A 19,052-nucleotide genomic window follows, 5' to 3' on the forward strand; every position below is an offset into this window, starting at 1 on the left:
GAGGGGGTACATTCTTGATCATGATAACATTGTCCTCTCCCCATCTTTTGTAGGATACAAACTCTCAAACAGCAGCAGAAGTTGGGTGAAGTCTCTTACTTAACCAGACAGTGATCTGACCCAGAACAGAAGTGTGTATGGGTGAGATGAGCAGACATGTTGTGGTAGAGGAGACACAATAGAGATGTCACACACAGACAGCCATAGAAGTGTTCAAAGTGTCTCGGTCTCTATCAGTAACACTGATAAGTTAAGAGTTACTGTCACTTAGCAGGAACTACAATGGAATGACAGGAATCCTGAGAGACAGAGTAAAAGGAAAACAGACCAAAATGAAAGGGAAAAGGAACAGAAAACAACGGAAAACTAAAAACAAAAACAGACACCCAGAGCAAGAAAAAAACTGACCATACAAAACACGCTGACCTGCCTGGTCACAGAGTAGTCCAGTTTAAACTGGTTTCAAACCACCTAAGGCCCTATTACTGAGAAACCCTTCTGTCGCTATCAGAGCCATGCCTGTTTACCTGGGTTGACTATGTCAGTCAATCAGTGTGTGTGTGTGTGTGTGTGTGTGTGTGTGTGTGGTGAGTCGGAGCGAGCCCAGCCAGTCAGTCCAGCTAGATAAGAGTTGTCCACCCACCTTGCTACATCACCATTTGCACTTCCGGCATTGTATGCTGTGTAGGAGATAACCTCTGTGCCCTACAGCCTGCTCTCTCGCTCTGCTGTAGTCTCTACAGTGTTTACAACAGCAGGATCAAAGCTAGTAACACACAGCCAGGCAGCAGGACCTGCCGTTATAAGTCACACATTAACCAGCCCATTACAATCCTGTGTGTGTCCGTGGAGGAGTTTGCATGGGTGAGTGTGTGCGCGCACACACACACACACAAGGTCGAAGCAAAGCCTAGATCAGTGCTCTGGTCCAAACATGACACTAGCGGGACAGGCAGCTAAGGTCCAAGCTCTCCACAGATAAATATTAGTTCTGCTAAAGTAAACAGAACACCACAAGTTGCCAACTAAAAATACACTTTTTGCCCTGGAACGGCTGCTAAGCTAAACATACGAGAGTACATTAATAAGAGAAGAAATATCCATAGAAATAGACTAAATGGGGCAAAAAATACCAACAGAAATACACGTATCTTACAAACCAATACAAGTACATATTAAATAGTTTAGCCTCCAAACTCCACAGAGCAAATCAAACCTTATTTGTCACATGCGCCGAATACAACAAGTGTAGACCTTACTGTGAAATGCTTACTTACAAGCCCTTAACCAACAGTGCAGTTCAAGAAGATTTAAGAAAATATTTACCAAATAAACTAAAGTAAAAAAATACAAATAAAAGCATCACAGTAATGAGGCTATATACAGGGGGTAGCGGTACCAAGTCAGTGTGCGGGGGTACAGGTTTGAGGTAATGTAGGAGGGGGTGAAGTGACTATGTATAGATAATAAACAGCGAGTAGCAGCACTGTACAAAACAAATGGAGAGGCGGGGGGGTCAATGTAAATAGTCCAGTAGCCATTTGATTAATTGTTCAGCAGTCTTATGACTTGGGGGAAGAAGCTGTTAAGGAGCCTTTTGGTCCTACAGTTGGCACTCCGGTACCGCTTGCCGTGCGACAGCAGAGAAAGTCTATCACTTGGGTGACTGGGGAGTCTGACAATTTTATGGGCTTTCCTCTGAAACCACCTATTATATACACACCACAGTTCAAAAGTTTGGGGTCACTTAGGAATGTTCTTGTTTTTGGGTTGGATATTTTTTTATCTAATTGATCAGAAATACAGTACATACTTTCTTCTGAAACTCATCAGTATATTCTTGTTCTGAGAAATGAAGGTAATTCCATGAGAGAAATTGCCAAGAAACTGAAAATCCTGTACAACACTGTGTACTACTCCCTTCACAGAAGAGCGCAAACTGGCCCTAACCAGAATAGAAAGAGGAGTGGGAGGCCCCGGTGCATAACTGAACAAGAGGACAAGTACATTAGAGTGTCTAGTTTGAGAAACAGACGCCTCACTAGTCTCATTAAATAGTACCCTCAAAACACCAGTCTCAACAGTGAAGAGGCGACTCCGGGATGCTGGCCTTCTAGGCAGAGTTCCTCTGTCCAGTGTTTGCCCATCTTAATCTTTTCTATTTATTGGCCAGTCAGATGGGTTTTTCTTTGCAACTCTACCTAGATGGCAAGCATCCCGGAGTCGCCACTTCACTGTTGACGTTGAGACTGGTGTTTTGTGGGTTAATTTACAACATTAGCAATGTCTACACTGTATTTCTGATAAATTTGATGTTACTTTAATGGACATTTTTTGATTTTCTTTAAAAAACAAGGACATTTCTAAGTGACCCCAACCTTTAAAACAGTAGTGTAGGTCCTTGATTGCAGGAAGCTTGGCTTCAGTGATGTACTGGGCCGTACGCACTACCCTCTGTAGTAGCCTTACAGTCAGATGCCGAGCAATTGCCATACCAGGCGGTGATGCAACCCGTCAGGATGCTCTCGATGGTGCAGCTGTATAACTTTGAGGATCTGGGGACCCATGCTTAATCTTTTCAGTCTCCTGAGGGGGAAAAGGTTTTGTCATGCCATCTTCACGACTGTCTTGGTGTGTTTGGACCTTGGTGTCCACATCACTATAGATCGTTGGTGATATGGACACCAAGGAACTTGAAACTCTTGACCTGCTCAACTACAGCCCCGTTGATGTTAATGGGGGCCTGCTCGGCCTGCCTTTTCCTGTAGTCAACGATCAGCTCCTTTGTCTTGCTCACATTGAGAGAGAGGTAGTTGTCCTGGCACCACATGGCCAGGTCTCTGACCTCCCTATAGGCTGTCTAGTCGTTGTCGGTGATCAGGCCAACCACTGTTGTGTCGTCAGCAAACGTAATGATGGTGTTGAAGTCGTGTTTGGCCACGCAGTCGTGGGTGAACAGGGAATACAGGAGGGGACTAAGTACACACCTCTGAGGGGCCCCAGTGTTGAGGATCAGCATGGCAGACGTGTTGTTGCCTACTCTTACCATCTGGGGGTGGCCTGTCAGGAAGTCCAGGATCCAGTTGCAGAGGAAGGAGTTTAGTCGCAGGGTCCTTAGCTTAATGATGAGCTTTGTGGGTACTATGGTGTTGAACGCTGAGCTGTAGTCAATGAAGAGCATTCTCACATAGGTGTTCCTTTTGTCCAGGTGGGAAAGGGAAGTGTGGAGTTCGTCATCTGGGGATCTGCTGGGCGGTATGCGAATTGGAGTGGGTCTAGTGTATCCGGGGAGGATGCTGTTGATGCCAGCATTTCAAAGCACTTCATGGCTACCGACGTGAGTGCTACGAGGCGGTAATCATTTAGACAGGTTACCTTCGCTGCCTTGGTGGTGGTCTGCTTGAAACACGTAGGTATTACAGACTCGTCAGGGAGAGGTTGAAAATGTCAGTGAAGACACTTGCCAGTTGGTCTTCGCATGCTTGAGTACACGTCCTGGTAATCCGTTTGGCCCTGCGGCTTTGTGAATGTTGACCTGTTTAAAGGTCTTGCTCACGTCGGCTACCGAGAGCATTATCACACAGAACAGCTGGTGCTCTCGTGCATGCTTGAGTGTTGCTTGCCTCGAAGCAAACATAAAAGGCATTTAGCTCGTCTGGTAGGCTCGCGTCACTGGGCAGCCCGCGTCTGGGTTTCCCTTTGTAATCCGTAATAGTTTTCAAGCCCTGACACATCAAACGAGCGTCATAGCCGGTGTAGTAGAATTCAATCTTAATCCTCTAATTTGGAGTGGTGGCCCGATGGGAGAGAACACTAGGGTAACTTTTATCTCATGGGACTAAACCTACAATTTGGATTGCCAAAAGTGCTGCATAAACTGTGATTCTATATAACAGGCCTGCATGCTGTAAAGGGAGAATCCAGGATGCTGCGTCCCTTGACTTTGGTCAAATAAATCTCCTTACACGCCACTGAGGCTGTGTGTGTGTGTGTTCCATAAGCAAGACCTCAGCTGACATTCAGCGGCAACAGCAGCCACAACTACAGAGGGAGAGCTTTAATGGTAGCTATTCCTCAAAAGAAGCTCTGCACAGCCTCACAATGTGATTAGCCGGGGAAGAAAGTGTCATGTCAAAATGGGTCATCTCTCCTCCTACTAACTCAAAATATTAGATTTTCACCAGACAGAGAGAGAGAGAGAGAGAGAGAGAGAGAGAGAGAGAGAGACAGAGAGAGAGAGAGACAGAGAGAGACAGAGAGAGACAGAGAGAGAGAGAGAGAGACAGACAGAGACACAGAGAGAGACAGAGACACAGAGAGAGACAGAGACACAGAGAGAGACACAGAGAGAGACAGAGACAGACAGAGACAGACAAAGAGAGACAGACAGACAGAGAGAGACAGAGAGAGAGACAGACAGACAGACAGAGAGACAGAGAGAGAGACACAGAGAGAGACAGACAGACAGACAGACAGAGACAAACAGAGAAAGACAGACAGAGAGAGACAGACAGAGAGAGACAGACAGAGAGAGACACAGAGAGACAGAGAGAGACAGAGAGAGACAGAGAGAGACAGACAGACAGACAAACAGAGACAGACAAACAGAGAGAGACAGAGAGAGAACACTGTTAGCTAGGGACAAGAAGAAAACATGCAGCAGCCTTTTTTATTGAATGAGCCATAGTGAATGTTGTTTGAAACTCGCCATGCCCTATTTGTCTTACAAATTGTTTCAGCTTTTGAAAATGTGTTTGCTTTGGGCACTGATTAATTGATTGGCTGGAAGGCTGTGATTCCACAGCTGTGAGGAATCTGGTGCTGCAGTCAAGTGAGAGGCAATGAGGCCTTGCTTGTTTCTAAATCATCCTACACATCAATTACAGAGCTGCCGGGGTCACACCCCGACCTGTTTGGGTTCTGATCCGCTCACACACACGCACACAAACACTCAACTCAGATCATCCAGCCTAATAGTGTTGTACCCTTCCTAACAATGTCTTGAGGAAATGACGTTGAAGCTGTAGTGGTCATACACATGCACACCGTTTCCCCCCATGTACTTCTGGAACCAGTGAGGCCATGCTACAGAACTGTGTCTGATCAGAGGCATAAAACGACTCTTCCTTTCAGCTGTTCCGTCTGATGAAGTCCAGTGTTGTCTATCTGACAGTGTTTAGACACAACACAGGCAAACATACACTACAGAGGATCAAAGGCTTGGTTTAGATGCTGCGGCCAGAGCGCACTCAGTAAACAGCTCTGGGTGGCCCTGTTCAGAAACCACCTCAGTGCTGAATTACTAAAATGTGTATTATTTACAGGGGATAAGTAGGCGTCAGTGAGTGTATGATGAATATTACGTGTGTTACCTTGGCCTCAGTCTCTCCGCGGTGCAGTGTGTAGAGGTGGAGGACAGCAGACTGGTTGGAGGCCCAGGGGTGTGTGAGGACCTGGAACACATGGAAGTCATGGCCCAGGGTGTCTGCAGTCACCAGCAGCATACCTGGAGACAGAGACAACATGTACATTAACACACACACCGTAATACATAACCATTGGCAGAGCCCTATTCTTCATATCCAAGAGTTATTCAGGAGGATTTAGTATATTGGCAAAACTGTTTAATTTCCAACAGTCATAAAAATCAACTCCAAACCTCATATGAAATATTTCAGAATATTATCCAGACCAGTAGTGTACTGGCCAATCAAGAGATTAAATGTACTGTAGAAATTACAAATGTCAGTCTTTGATAAAAATGTGTGTGCATACAAACCAGTACCAAAAATAACTATTTGATTCACTGTAGAATAATAGAGACATTTCCGTCAAAAACTGGGCAGACTTATTTAGCTGTTAATAAAACCTTTGAACCGTGCAGAACTCGACGATCCCTTCAAAGTGGGACATATCAGCCCCACCATGCCGGTACACAAACAAACCACCCAATAAAAACACACCAGCTATCGTTTGTCACTGCCGTAAAACGCTTGCTTATCCCTCACATTATAATTTGTTCTCCAGTCGCAACCATACCCTTATAACTATGTCTTCTTTCTAGGGACTGGGAGGTGTGTGTGTGTGTGTGTGTGTTTGTCCTAACACACAACCACAGCCTAGCTCGTGTGTAACCTCCGATGACAGGCCCATTCATTTCTAGCCGTTTGATTTGAAGTTTGTCAAGCTGCAGAAAGTATAGGCCTTTACTGTAAACAACACACTCAACAAACCACACCAGAACAAACCCAGATCTAAACGCAGATCACAGTCAGCCCAGGACAGAGCCTCACAGAGCCTTTATATTTCTACCAAAAACATAAAAGTGCCGTAACTCAAAACGTCAGCCCTTTAGCTCAAACTGAAAAGTGTGTGACCAGAGAAATGGTGCTGAATTTTTTACGTCGAAGCCTCCGAACCCAAAGCCTCACAGCCATAATTTGACAGGAGAATAATTAGTGATTTTCCTTTGCTGGGTCATTTCTGTGGAGGTTGCAATAAGTTGGCAATTAGTAGGCAGTCTTTATTGGGTGGCATGTCAAATGTAAAAAAAGGAGGATGGAATGATACGAGGTGAAAAGAATCCAGCAACACATGCAAGAGGGATGAAGAAGAAAGACACCATCAAAAAGGAATGTAAGCTAGGGGAAAGGGAGATACCTAGTCAGTTGTCCAACTGAATGTATTCAACTGAAATGTGTCTTCCGCATTTAACCCAACCCCTCTGAATCAGAGAGGTGCGGGAGGCTGCCTTTATCCACGTCTTTGGGACACTGCTTTCAGACCTCACAGATTGCTTTCCAAATGGCATCCTATTTCCTAGATAATGGCTACCCTATTCACTGGGCACTAAGGGTGCAACCAGTTTCCAGCTTTATCCAACAGCAGAGGTGAGTAGAAGAAGAGACGTAGAGTAAGACTGATGGAGGGAGTCGAAAAGAAGGAGTCAAAGAGGGGGACATTGGAAGGAAAGAAAAGAAAAACAGAAAACTAGAGCAGGCAAGGCATTAGACGGTGGTTTAGCTATTCATGCTGTATCAGAAGTGAAGACCAAACCAAAGCTGGAAGCTCAGGGCCCTGGCCATAAACTAAACCCACGCCCCAAATGAGGTGCCAAGCCACAAGAACCCTTTGCGTCAACTGGGAATACATGGAAAAGAAGGACCCTTCTAATTATAGAGTCTGCAAACGGAAGCGTAGGGTGATTAGGAGTTAAGGCGCTGTGCTCTGTTTATCTGGGAGCTTCCCCTCTCCCTCAGCCAGCCACCCTCTACTCCCTCCCCCCTTTCTTCCTTCTTCTCACTCCAAGGCCCAAGCCGCCCAGCGCATCTCCCTCCCTCCCTCCCCGGCTCGTCACGGGCTTTGACAGATGAGGCTTGGCGAGGCTGGCCAGGACATGACTTCTTGCTGATGGTACACTCTGCACTCCAAAAGGCACCCGGCCGGAGTGGAAGGGCCCAGGGTTGGGGCTTTTGTGGCCTTGTTGAAATACAGGCCCTCGCCGAGAGGCGTCAGTCGGTTAGGCCAAGGGAAGCACAAATTAAAAAGCAGCGTTCCTGGTCGGCGGTGTGAGAGCCGCCCGCTGCAGCTGCAAACCTGAAGCTGTCGGAGCTCCGTTTGACACGTCCTATTTATAAACACCTCAACCTCCCCATTCTCTGGGGCATCAGTGTTATTTACAACGTTCTTTATGAAAATGGGCTGGCTTTCCTGGAACACCCAAACCGACTGGTTGGAGAGAGAACCTCTAATTTGCCATGTGTGAGACGTGAGTCTGTGTGAAGGCCCGCTGCCTGGCTGAGAGTGGACGAGCGAGCGGGTGATAAAATAATTCACATAAATATAATCTCTCTCCCTTCACTCTCTCTCTCTCACTCTTCATTGGAAAGAAGGACTGTGCACCAAAACCTCTCCTTGTGTTTTGCTGCAGCCTTTGTCACGTCTCAAAACGTATAAACAGAAAACATCTGCTCAATCCCATTAATAGTGCAAGGATATTTCATTTCCAAAGTGGCTGGGACTTTTTTATCTGGACAAAAGCAGATGAGGAGAGAGGAGGGAGACGAAGGGAGGGCAGTCAGTGATGAGGTCTCCCACTTGGCAGCACAAAGTGCCGCAACAAAACTAGTCCCCTCTCTAATTAACAACACTTGGCTCCAAAACCTTTGAAAAAGTGGAAATGTCAAATTCTAACCATATGTAGTTAGAAAACATTAAGAGGACACTGGGGAATTTGCTGTAGGAGACGCATACACTTATGAGCAAATGAGCACAACATGCATCACACAGAATGTCTTCAGGGCTGGCTGTGGGGCTGGTGATGAGACTGCCAGGCAGTGTGTGTGGATGTGCGCGTTTCTCTGTGTACAGTGTGTGTGTGTACTGTATGTGTGTGAGACTAAAGTGCGTATACAGGATGCGTGTGGTGTGTCAGTTAATGACCGTGTGTGGGGTTTTCGGTGTACTGTATGTGTGTACTGTGTGCCCGTGTGTGTGGCGGTCTCTCTCGGCTGTGTCCGTGCTGGGCTTTTCAAGGTGTTTATGATAGCGGTGGAAAACACACAGGGGTGCAGTAAAAACTAAAGTGGGCCCCGGCATGACAGATTGACATCAAAGCTGCACACTCAGACCAGACCGGCCAGAACTCACTGGGTCTTGAGGCCAGCCTCCCTTACAGCCTTCCCTCTATTTCTGTCTCTACCTCTCTCCCTCCTTCCCTCTCCCCCTCACATCGAGATAACCAGGATAGGGGGTGGAGCGGGGTGGGAGGCTAATACTCACCCAATGGGTCTCCATGCGGTCTTTTGAAGCTTAAGTCAAGTGGCTCCTTTTTTTATGAACTCTTTCACTGAGCCTGTTGCTGTTCATGTTGTAGTGAGTGGCACAGGGCCTAGCATTGTGACTGGGCTATGAATCACACTAAAGCTGGATGGAGGAATGAAGGAAAAAAAGGGTTGGCGGGATTGGCTGAAAGTGTCTGGAAATGAAACGTTGTCTATGCCCTCCCTGACCACTGGCTGCTGGAATGACCAGTGACCAATCAGGCCGACGGGCATGGTGAAGGAACATACCCTGGCTTAGCCCTGGATCTCACTACCACCACTGGCGATTCCTCACAGTATTATGTGGTCGGGTAAGGAGCGTTAGTTGTGCTGAGTACCAGGAAGGGGCATGGGTTGTGTTCCAGTTGGCACCCAACGTAGTGCAATACTCTGACCAGAGCCCAGGGAACGAAATTGGAAAAAGGGGAGGAGAGAGTATTGGTTCGCTGATTTTAAAGCTCTGATAGAAGATAATATTGTTTACCATTGTGACTGTTTTTAATGTTAGCTATTGTATTGTGCTCGTGTTGTTTGTACCCGCGGACTACTTCCTGCCGACCTCTTGCAAAGTCTAATCTTATGGGTCCTTTCCTGGTTAAATAAAGGGTAAATAAAAAATATAAAAAATAATAATAGCGCACTATAGAGAATAGGGTGCCATTTGAGACGCAGACATAGAGTGTAGCACTATGCCATAGAGCCACAGAACAGACCAGAGCAGACCAGACCAGAGTAGAGCAGACCAGAGTAGAGCAGACCAGACCAGATTAGAGTAGACCAGAGCAGAGTTGAGTAGACCAGAGCAGAGTAGACCAGAGCAGACCAGAGTAGAGCAGACCAGAGTAGAGCAGAGCAGAGTAGAGCAGACCAGAGCAGTGTAGACCAGAGCAGAGTAGACCAGAGTGCTACACTGCTGCGGCCGCTCTGGCTTGGACTGGATTCTCCAACACTCTTAACTCCATAAACCACATCCACAATCCAACCGAGGGGCGAAGGAGTGATGGAGAGATGGAGGGGGAGAAAAAAGTTATGGTTCATTTGATCTACAGTGGAGTGAAACTGAGGAGTGTTTTTCTATCTGCTTCCCAGCCAGACCACCAGTGAGCTAAGCAGCTCTCCCTCGCTCTCAGATATTAATAGATTGAAAATGGCTGACTAACCATCGCCAACAGGCAGCAATTAGCTTAATATTAAGATGCTTGACTCTTTCTTTCTTTACAAGGTGAAACCTGCCGCTTTCAAGTAATGCTGACTCACTTACAGAGGGAGGAGTGTTCCGCCCGCAGTCAAGTTCATGAAGCGTGGCGGGGGCAGAAGTGAGATGTTGGAGTTAGTCTGGTCCCAATGGGCCCTAGTCAAAAGTAGGGCACTAAATAGGGAGCCATTGGAGCAGAATCCTTATACAGCACCTTTAGTCAACCTGTTCAGCTAAGAGAACTCAAAACAAAATCCACTGCCACTATTATGGAACGTTATACAGTAGGGAGAACAAGTATTTGATACACTGCCGATTTTACAGGTTTTCCTACTTACAAAATATGTAGGTCTGTAATTCTTATCATAGGTACACTTCAACTGTGAGAGACGGAATCTAAAACAAAAATCCAGAAAATCACATGGTATGATTTTTAAGTCATTCATTTGCATTTTATTGCATGACATAAGTATTTGATACATCAGATTTAATTAATATTTGGTACAGAAACCTTTGTTTGCAATTACAGAGATCATATGTTTCCTGTAGTTCTTGACCAGGTTTGCACACACTGCAGCAGGGATTTTGGCCCACTCCTCCATACAGACCCTTCTCCAGATCCTTCAGGTTTCGGGGCTGTCGCTGGGCAATAAGATTTTCTATTGGGTTCAGGTCTGGAGACTGGCTAGGCCACTCCAGGACCTTAAGATGCTTCTTACGGAGCCACTCCTTAGTTGCCCTGGCTGTATGTTTCGGGTCATTGTCATGCTGGAAGTCCCAGCCACGACCCATCTTCAATGCTCTTACTGAGGGAAGGAGGTTGTTGGCCAAGATCTCGCGATACATGGCCCCATCCATCCTCCCCTCAATACGATGCAGTAGTCCTGTCCCCTTTGCAGAAAAGCATTCCCAAAGAATGAGGTTTCCACCCCCATGCTTCACGGTTGGGAGGGTGTTCTTGGGGTTGTGCTCATCCTTCTTCCTCCAAACACGGCGAGTGGAGTTTAGACCAAAAAGCTCTATTTTTGTCTCATCAGACCACATGACCTTCTCCCATTCCTCCTCTGGATCCTCCAGATGGTCATTGGCAAATTCAGACAGGCCTGGACATGCGCTGGCTTGAGCAGGGGGACCTTCCGTGCGCTGCAGGATTTTAATCCATGACGGCATAGTGTGTTACTAATGGTTTTCTTTGAGACTGTGGTCCCAGCTCTTCAAGTCATTGCCCAGGTCCTGCCGTGTAGTTCTGGGCTAATCCCTCACCTTTCTCATGATCATTGATGCCCCACGAGGTGAGATCTTGCATGGAGCCCCAGACCGAGGGTGATTGACCGTCATCTTGAACTTCTTCCATTTTCTAATAATTGCGCCAACAGCTGTTGCCTTCTCACCAAGCTGCTTGCCTATTGTCCTGTAGCCCATCCCAGCCTTGTGCAGGTCTACAATTTTAGCCCTGATGTCCTTACACAGCTCTCTGGTCTTGGCCATTGTGGAGAGGTTGGAGTCTGTTTGATTGTGTGTGTGGACAGGTATCTTTTATACAGGTAACGAGTTCAAACAGGTGCAGTTAATACAGGTAATGAGTGGAGAACAGGAGGGCTTCTTAAAGAAAAACTAACAGGTCTGTGAGAGCCAGAATTCTTACTGGTTGCTAGGTGATCAAATACTCATGCAATAAAATGCAAATGAATTACTTAAAAATCATATAATGTGATTTTCTGGATATTTGTTTTTGATTCAGTCTCTCACAGTTGAAGTGTACCTATGATAAAAATGACAGACCTCTACATGCTTTGTAAGTAGGAAAACCTGCAAAATCGGCAGTGTATCAAATACTTGTTCTCCCCACTGTGTGTGTGTGTGTTTATGTATGTATCACACTTTCTTCCACAAAGGAAGAGAAGTTAGCCCCTTCTGTTAGTCAATGCGCTGAATGTACAGTAAATTCAAACATTCTAAAACCATGGTCAGTGTACGGAACATTTACTTTGTACTTCCCTTCTCCAAATGAAGAGAAGTTAGCGCATTCTATCTACCACAAACATTCCTAAATCCATCGTGACTAAACCTCACTTCATGGTGCATTAATAACCCTATGGTCCCTGGTCAAAAGTAGTGCACTATCTCGGGAATAGGGTGTCATTCGGGACACAGGTTTGTTATTGTATTGCTGCCTCTGTCTGAGTTTTCCGTCATAATAGGCAGACAGATAAAACACATTCTCCCAGCAGCTTAGAGGCCAGGCTATAACAGCAGCCTTTTGTTGTCATGTTTAAAAGCCCCCAAACAAATTGGTCAGACTCCGAGCACAATCTGCAGATAAAGAAAGGGGGACTGTGGAGGGAGGGAAGGAGAGAGAGGACAGATGAAAAGCTTTAATCAGTTTCTCTGAAAACAGAGAGTGGGCTGTAATCTCTAACCTCCATTTAAAAGTTGTCTTTTAGTGTTTCTGTTAACTAATGAATCCCCTCAAACATTCGCCGCCGCAGATAAGATTTCACGCTGCTCTGTGCTGCCTGCCGTTGACGGAAGGGGGATTGGAGGTACAAGGAGAGGCTCTTTGAACAATGTGTGTGTGTTTAATGGATCTTGTGAACACAGTACCAAATGCAGTATGTCTACAAAGTGGACTTCAATTCCGTGAAAAATAAAGCCCCAAATCAAATGAGATGAACAGATCAGAACCCGCCTCACACTATAACAACTTACAGACAGCGTTGCGTGTTGTCGTGTGTGTGGGTTGTGGATGACTCAACAGCAGAGCCTGAGGTGTCTGGATTGTGTGGGGTGGGGGGTTTGGGAATTTGGAGTGGAGGCGTGGTCTGATTTGGGCTTAAGTTTCCACTGAGACCTTGCTAACAGTCTATCAGTCTTGGGCCAGCCCTCGCTCTCTTCCTCTCCCCCGCTCTCTCTCTCTATTCCTCCTCCTATCTCTATTTCTCTCCTATCACTCCCCCTTTCTCTCGCTCTCCCTCTTTCCTCTGATCTCCTTTTGGTTTTACAGCCCAGGTCTGAGGCCTTGACTTCCTAAGACAGTGCCACTGCTTTTTACCACCAAGTATGGAAACACCATAAAAACAGCCGCAGGCAGGCAGGCAGTGGTGGCTTTACAGTGTCTTGGACAAACAGTAGGAGAGCGTCAGCGAGGCCGACGTCCAACTGGCCACGGAGATGACTGCACTAAAGGGAGACCTAGCATAGGTCTGGTAGCTCTGCAAATTCATCAGGCACTTAAGACTACACTGTAAACACACACACACACTAGACACTGACCACTGCACACACCGTACAGACATACTACATGCACTCTGTACGCAAGAGCAGAGCACAATTCATCGTTACAGCCATGTATCCAATTTCAGTAGCCTTTCATTACAGTACTGTAGAAGACCTCTTCAAACCAAAACTGACCCAGGAAGGAGTATGCAGCTATATCATTTTTTTATGAGCCAAAAGCTGAAAGCACAATACCTTGCTAGCAGGCTGGCTGCAGTTGGACAGACACAGTGGGAACTCCACAATAGATCTCTAGAATAGACAAAATCATTACCCTGGGAAATTTGAACAGCTAAAAGCTCAGTGAGGGATATAAAAGTAGAGGAAAACAAAGAGAAAGGGAGAGTGATGAGAGAGAGAAAGGAAGAGAATAGATAGATTATGACAGAGTTCGCTGGGAAAAAAATCTATAGATCATCAGCTTTACCTAAGGAGGACAGCGGCGCTTTACTAAAGCCATGATTCCCAGGGCGTGGCATGGACAGGTGTGTGTGTGGGGGGCTCCATGGGGGTTTAATCCTCTGTGATTGGTCCATGGTGGACGGACAGCCCTGCTACTGGGTAAAACAAGGGATTCTGAGAACTCTGGGACATGGTGCTAAAAAGCACAAACACGGATTTGGATGGCACACACACACAAATGTCACATGTACACACACGCATGCACACGCACTCACACACAGCTGCACATCTTGCTAAATGAGTGTGAAAATAAAGTGAAAACACCACTTCACATAACACGAAGATACAACCACGAGGGGAGTGGTAATTGCTTGCTGTGTGTGAAGACAGCTCGTTGCAGGCTAAATGAGTGAGCTGGGGGTGTAGGCTGTATCTTCAGGATGTCTCCCTCGTGTTCAGCATGTGTGGTGTGGGTTAGCTGAGAGTTGGGGTGAAGGCCTGACTCTCTCTCACACATCAAGGAGTTATGACACCACAGTGACCCTTCTTCATCATGACACATCTGCTTGGCACTTTCCATGTTTCTATCATCAATTTGCCAGGCTATTCATTATGATGCTGTGTTACTAAACATGGGCTGGGCTTTAGCGGGCTATGGTAGTGGGGCTGGAGATGAGTTCTAGCCTCGTTTACCAAGACTTTGTAGATATTTAAGAGGTGTGAGGTTAGTTAGGCGAGTGAATGTTTGTAGAATAGTAACATTGTTCTTTAGGTTCAGTGTGTGTCGTCGTGTGTGTGTCTCTTTAAGAGCGGTTGTGAGGTTGAGTTCCTGTAAATGAGCGAGCAGCGCTGAACTAATCTTCCATGGAGAAACAGATTCCAAGATTCTTATCAGTGGCGTGATTGAGAGGAATTACAAACAGCGAGCGAGAGAGAGCGAGTGTCTCTCCTGTACAACCACCTAATCATACACTGCATACAGCCTTACACACTTTAATCAAACCACCCTCCACACAAACTGTTTCACAGGCCCTACCGTTAAAACAATGTGTCTCTGACCTTGGACATCTCAGCTAATAATCAAGTCAAGATGATGTGAAGTGCGAGGGGTAAGAGGTGAAGGAGAGAGATTGTAGTGAAGGAGTGAAGGTAAATAAAACAGCTCACAGCTGGTAAAGGGTGTGTGTGTGAGCTTGTAGCTTCACAACTGCCTTCAACAGAGCAGCATCCTATCCTCTAATTACACCACTAGGAATAGAACCTCTGAACGCCACACAGCCAGGACAGGGTGCCAGACCAGTCACCCCATAACCACTCTGCTGTCTGTGTAGTCACTCCAACATACACAAGCAGTTCTATGGGGTTTGTTGCGTCATGCTACTTGGGTAGGACTTGTTGGGCTTTCCAGGACCAGTCACTAAGCTGTCGAGTCATAGCATTGTTTCATACTGACTCTGGTGGTTTCTGGGGTTGACTTGACCACTGTTAGAAGGAGCCATGGTACTGAAGGCCCTACGGTAGATTGAGACAGTTTCGTCCTTTTCTTCTCTCTTCATTTTGCTCTGTCTCTCTGTGCAGTTAATTCAGGACAAACAGACTGCGAGTCACCCAATCAAGACCAAGGGACTCGCCTTGCTCTCTGTTACTCTAAAGCAGGCGGCTTCAGAGACCAACGTGGCAGTTGTTTTGATCATGAGGCTTAATGATGAAAGGCTCCTAAATTACAGCATCGAAGTGGGGAGGACTATGCAGCTACTCAACACACACTAACCCACTCACCCGTACCTTGCTAAGGGGAAAAAAGAGAAAGAAACGTGTTTCTTGGTGGTACTTTTCGGGGTGCCCCGACACTGTCATATTTCAAAACTCTTAAGGTCTTTCAGACTTGGGCAGGCATAAATGAGGTGGCAACGCACCCATGTGGTGATTTGGCAGTAAAGTTAACAGAAGGGCGGGATGCTTGGAGTGAACATTTGGGACACAGCCATTGTGTATACTCAGTGTGTTACACTTGACAGTACAATGAAAGGTGGTCACGGTTGCCGGCTGGATGCTGTGCGGTTGGCCAGCGCGGCGGCACCCTGCTCCTGGTAAATTTGGCTCCACACACACACAAACACGCAGGCACGCACACACATATAGGGTAAAGGTCGACTGAGTCAACTCTAGGTCGTCAAGGTAAACCAAGGGCGCCCCCTACAGATTGGACCGGTCATGCAGGCCAGGGAAAGAGGACTTGAAGAGGGGGAGGAGTTGTTCTGTAATTGCCAAACAGCTCTGCTAAACCTCCAAGTAACAGTCCTTCTAGATTAAATGTGGCATTTCCCTGCTTGGAGAGCACGCTATGTACGTGAAGGTGATTACTGTGTGTGCCGTATCAGAGTGATCGTGCGTTTGTGTGAGCGTATCTGTGACTCGAGTGCATGTGAAGACGTAAAACATCATCTGTACAAGGGAGTGTGTTGGGGATTTATTGTCACACACATTGTCAATGGGTGCATGGGTTAGTCTATGTGTTTGTAAGCAAATGATTGAGGATGTGTATGTGTACAAAGGTATAAATTTAGTTCATGTATAAAGTCGGTGAATGTTTGTTACAAAAAAGTGTGTGTGTTATAAATGTGACAATTTTTTCTGGGAGGTGCATTCTAGCCTGGTCAGAAGCATGTGAAGGATTCCTACGAGAGACTGGAGGTCACAGTAAGCACCATCACTCAGCAGCTACTTTATTAGCTGCTCCTCCACACACACTGCACTGTGTGGTGCCTTTATTTCCGAGGGGGAACAATCCATAAAAGGGGGAAGACGCCAGTGCAAAATCATTTGGTGTAGAGTGAGGCCAGGAAGCATCCACAGCACTCTGGGTAAAACTGAACCACACGCACACACACTCTCTCTCTCTCTCCTTAAAGGGATACTACGGGATTTTGGCAATGAAGCCAAAGTCACATGAACTCAAAGTCACATGAACTCATGGATAGCACGTGTAAGTCTCTGCATCTAGTATTAAAGAAGTTAGAGGTCGTTTTGTGAGCCAATGCCAACTAGCATTAGCGCAATGAATGGAAGTCTATGGTATCTGCTAGCATGCAAGCAGTTAAAAGAATTCCAGTTAGCAATTGCGTTAATGCTTGTTAGCAACTTCCTTCAAACTGCATGAAGAGACGGTATCCACGAGTTCATCTGACTCTGGGGAAGAACTGACTTGGGCTTAAGTTTCCACTTTATTTAACTAGGCAAGTCAGTTAAGAACTAATTATTATTCTCAATGACGGCCTAGGAACAGTGGGAGAACTGCCTTGTTCAGGGGAAGAAAGACAGCTTTATATATATATATATATATATATATATCTCGGGGATTCGATCTTGCAACCTTTCGGTTACTAGTCCAACACTATAACCACTAGACTACCTGCCACCAAACATAGCCAGCAATGCCATCATCCTCTTTTACCACTTCACCAAATATTTTCCAAATATTACTTCTATGGCCCTCACTTCTCTTCATTTTCAACTCTCCTCAATCAGCTTTTGTCTTATTGAATTAAACTTCGACAATGGCCTTTTTGCCTCTGTAGATTGATGTTAACTTTCTTTGCCGTTTCCAAAAGCATTATCTGGCAATTGGTGCATGTATAGTTAAACCCTAAAGTTTAGCCTTATGCACTAATACCAGATAGCCTAAAGTAATGAAAGTAATAATGACCTGTCTCCTCCCCTTCATCTACACTGATTGAAGTGGATTTAACAAGTGATATCAATAAGGGATCTTAGCTTTCACCTGGATTCACTTAGTCTTTGGCATTCAAGCCAGTTCAATCTTCATTTCATCAGACCAGAGAATCTTGTTTCTCATGGTCTGAGAGTCTTTAGGTGCCTTTTGGCAAACTCCAAGCGTGCTGTCATGTGCCTTTTTCTGAGGAGTGGCTTCCGTCTGGTCACCATAAAGGCCTGATTGGTGGAGTGCCTGCAGAGATGGTTGTCCTTCTGGAAGTTTATCCCATCTCCACAGAGGAACTCTGGAGCTCTGTCAGAGTGACTATCAGGTTCTTGGTCACCTCCCTGGTCAAGGCCCTTCTCCCCTGATTGCTCAGTTTAGCCGGGCGGCCAGCTCTAGAAAGAGTCTGGGTGGTTCCAAACTTCTTCCACTGTGTTCTTGGGGACCTTCAATGCTTTAGAAATGTTTTGGTACCCTTCCCCAGATCTGTGCCTCGACACAATCCTGTCTCTGAGCTCTACGGACAATTCCTTTGACCTCGTGGCTATGTTTTTGCACTGACATGCACTGTCAACCTTATATAGACAGGTGTGTGCCTTTCCAAATCATGTCCAATTAATTTAAATTTACCACAGGTGGACTCCAAGTTGTAGAAACATCAAGGATGATCAATGGAATGCAGGATGCACCGGAGGTCAATTTCGAGTCTCATAGCAAAAGGGTCTGAATAGTTATATAAATAAGGTATCTGTTTTTAATACATTTGCAAACACTTCAAAGAAACGGTTTTTGCTTTGACATTATGGGGTGTGTGTAGATTGCTGAAGATTAAAAAAAAATATTTTATCCATTTTAGAATAAGGTTGTAACGTAGGAAAATGTGGAGAAGGTCAAGGGGTCTAAATACTTTCCGAATGCACTGTATGTCATGGAAAGAGCAGGTGCTCCTAATGTTTTGTATACTCAATGTATATTTCCACACTATGAGGTTGGAATAATACCCTTTTATAGTGTAAGAGCTGTTTGAAAAGACTGCTTTAAATTTCAGCCTGTTTTGGTGGGAGTTTGTCTGTATGGTGACATCACAATGTGGTAAATTAGTTAATAGACCAATAAGACAGAGTTCCATACCTCTCTGCCAATAACAGCTCATTTTCAGTCTCCCAGACATTCCTAGCTAAATTCTTGCTTTAGAAATTGCCCTTTGCTAAGAAGCTATTTAGGATTATTTTTGGCCATTTTAATTGAAAACAATCACAGTAGGGTTTTAATTGTTACCCAAAAATGATTTGTATTGAGAAAAATCGACTGCATTGGACCTTTAAGGCTGCATTGTGTTTTCAACGTCTGAAAGCCCTTGTGACACGGGTGAGTGTGTTAGATTAATTGACACGGGTGAGTGTGTTAGATTAATTGACACGGGTGAGTGTGTTAGATTAATTGACACGGGTGAGTGTGTTAGATTAATTGACACGGGTGAGTGTGTTAGATTAATTGACACGGGTGAGTGTGTTAGATTAATTGACACGGGTGAGTGTGTTAGATTAATTTTTGGGCCATGATCCCAGTGACTACTGACACACCAAACTCACTAACGCCTCTTAACTAACCTCTCTTCCGTTGTGAGGAGAGCAACGTA

The 19,052-nt window shown here is 45.7% G+C and overlaps 1 protein-coding gene across 6 annotated transcripts in view; it reads right to left on the minus strand.

Moving 5' to 3' along the window:
* Positions 1-19,052, minus strand: part of LOC112234746 (BCAS3 microtubule associated cell migration factor-like) — a 348,299-nt gene that overhangs the window by 271,709 nt on the left and 57,538 nt on the right. For all 6 annotated transcript variants that reach the window (XM_042296126.1, XM_042296129.1, XM_042296127.1 and 3 more), the window contains exon 14: positions 5,373-5,506. In XM_042296126.1, coding sequence (XP_042152060.1) covers positions 5,373-5,506 — 134 coding nt within the window. The remainder of the gene's footprint in view (positions 1-5,372; positions 5,507-19,052) is intronic.

This window comes from Oncorhynchus tshawytscha, linkage group LG13, assembly GCF_018296145.1.
Source record: "Oncorhynchus tshawytscha isolate Ot180627B linkage group LG13, Otsh_v2.0, whole genome shotgun sequence".
NCBI lineage: Eukaryota > Metazoa > Chordata > Actinopteri > Salmoniformes > Salmonidae > Oncorhynchus > Oncorhynchus tshawytscha.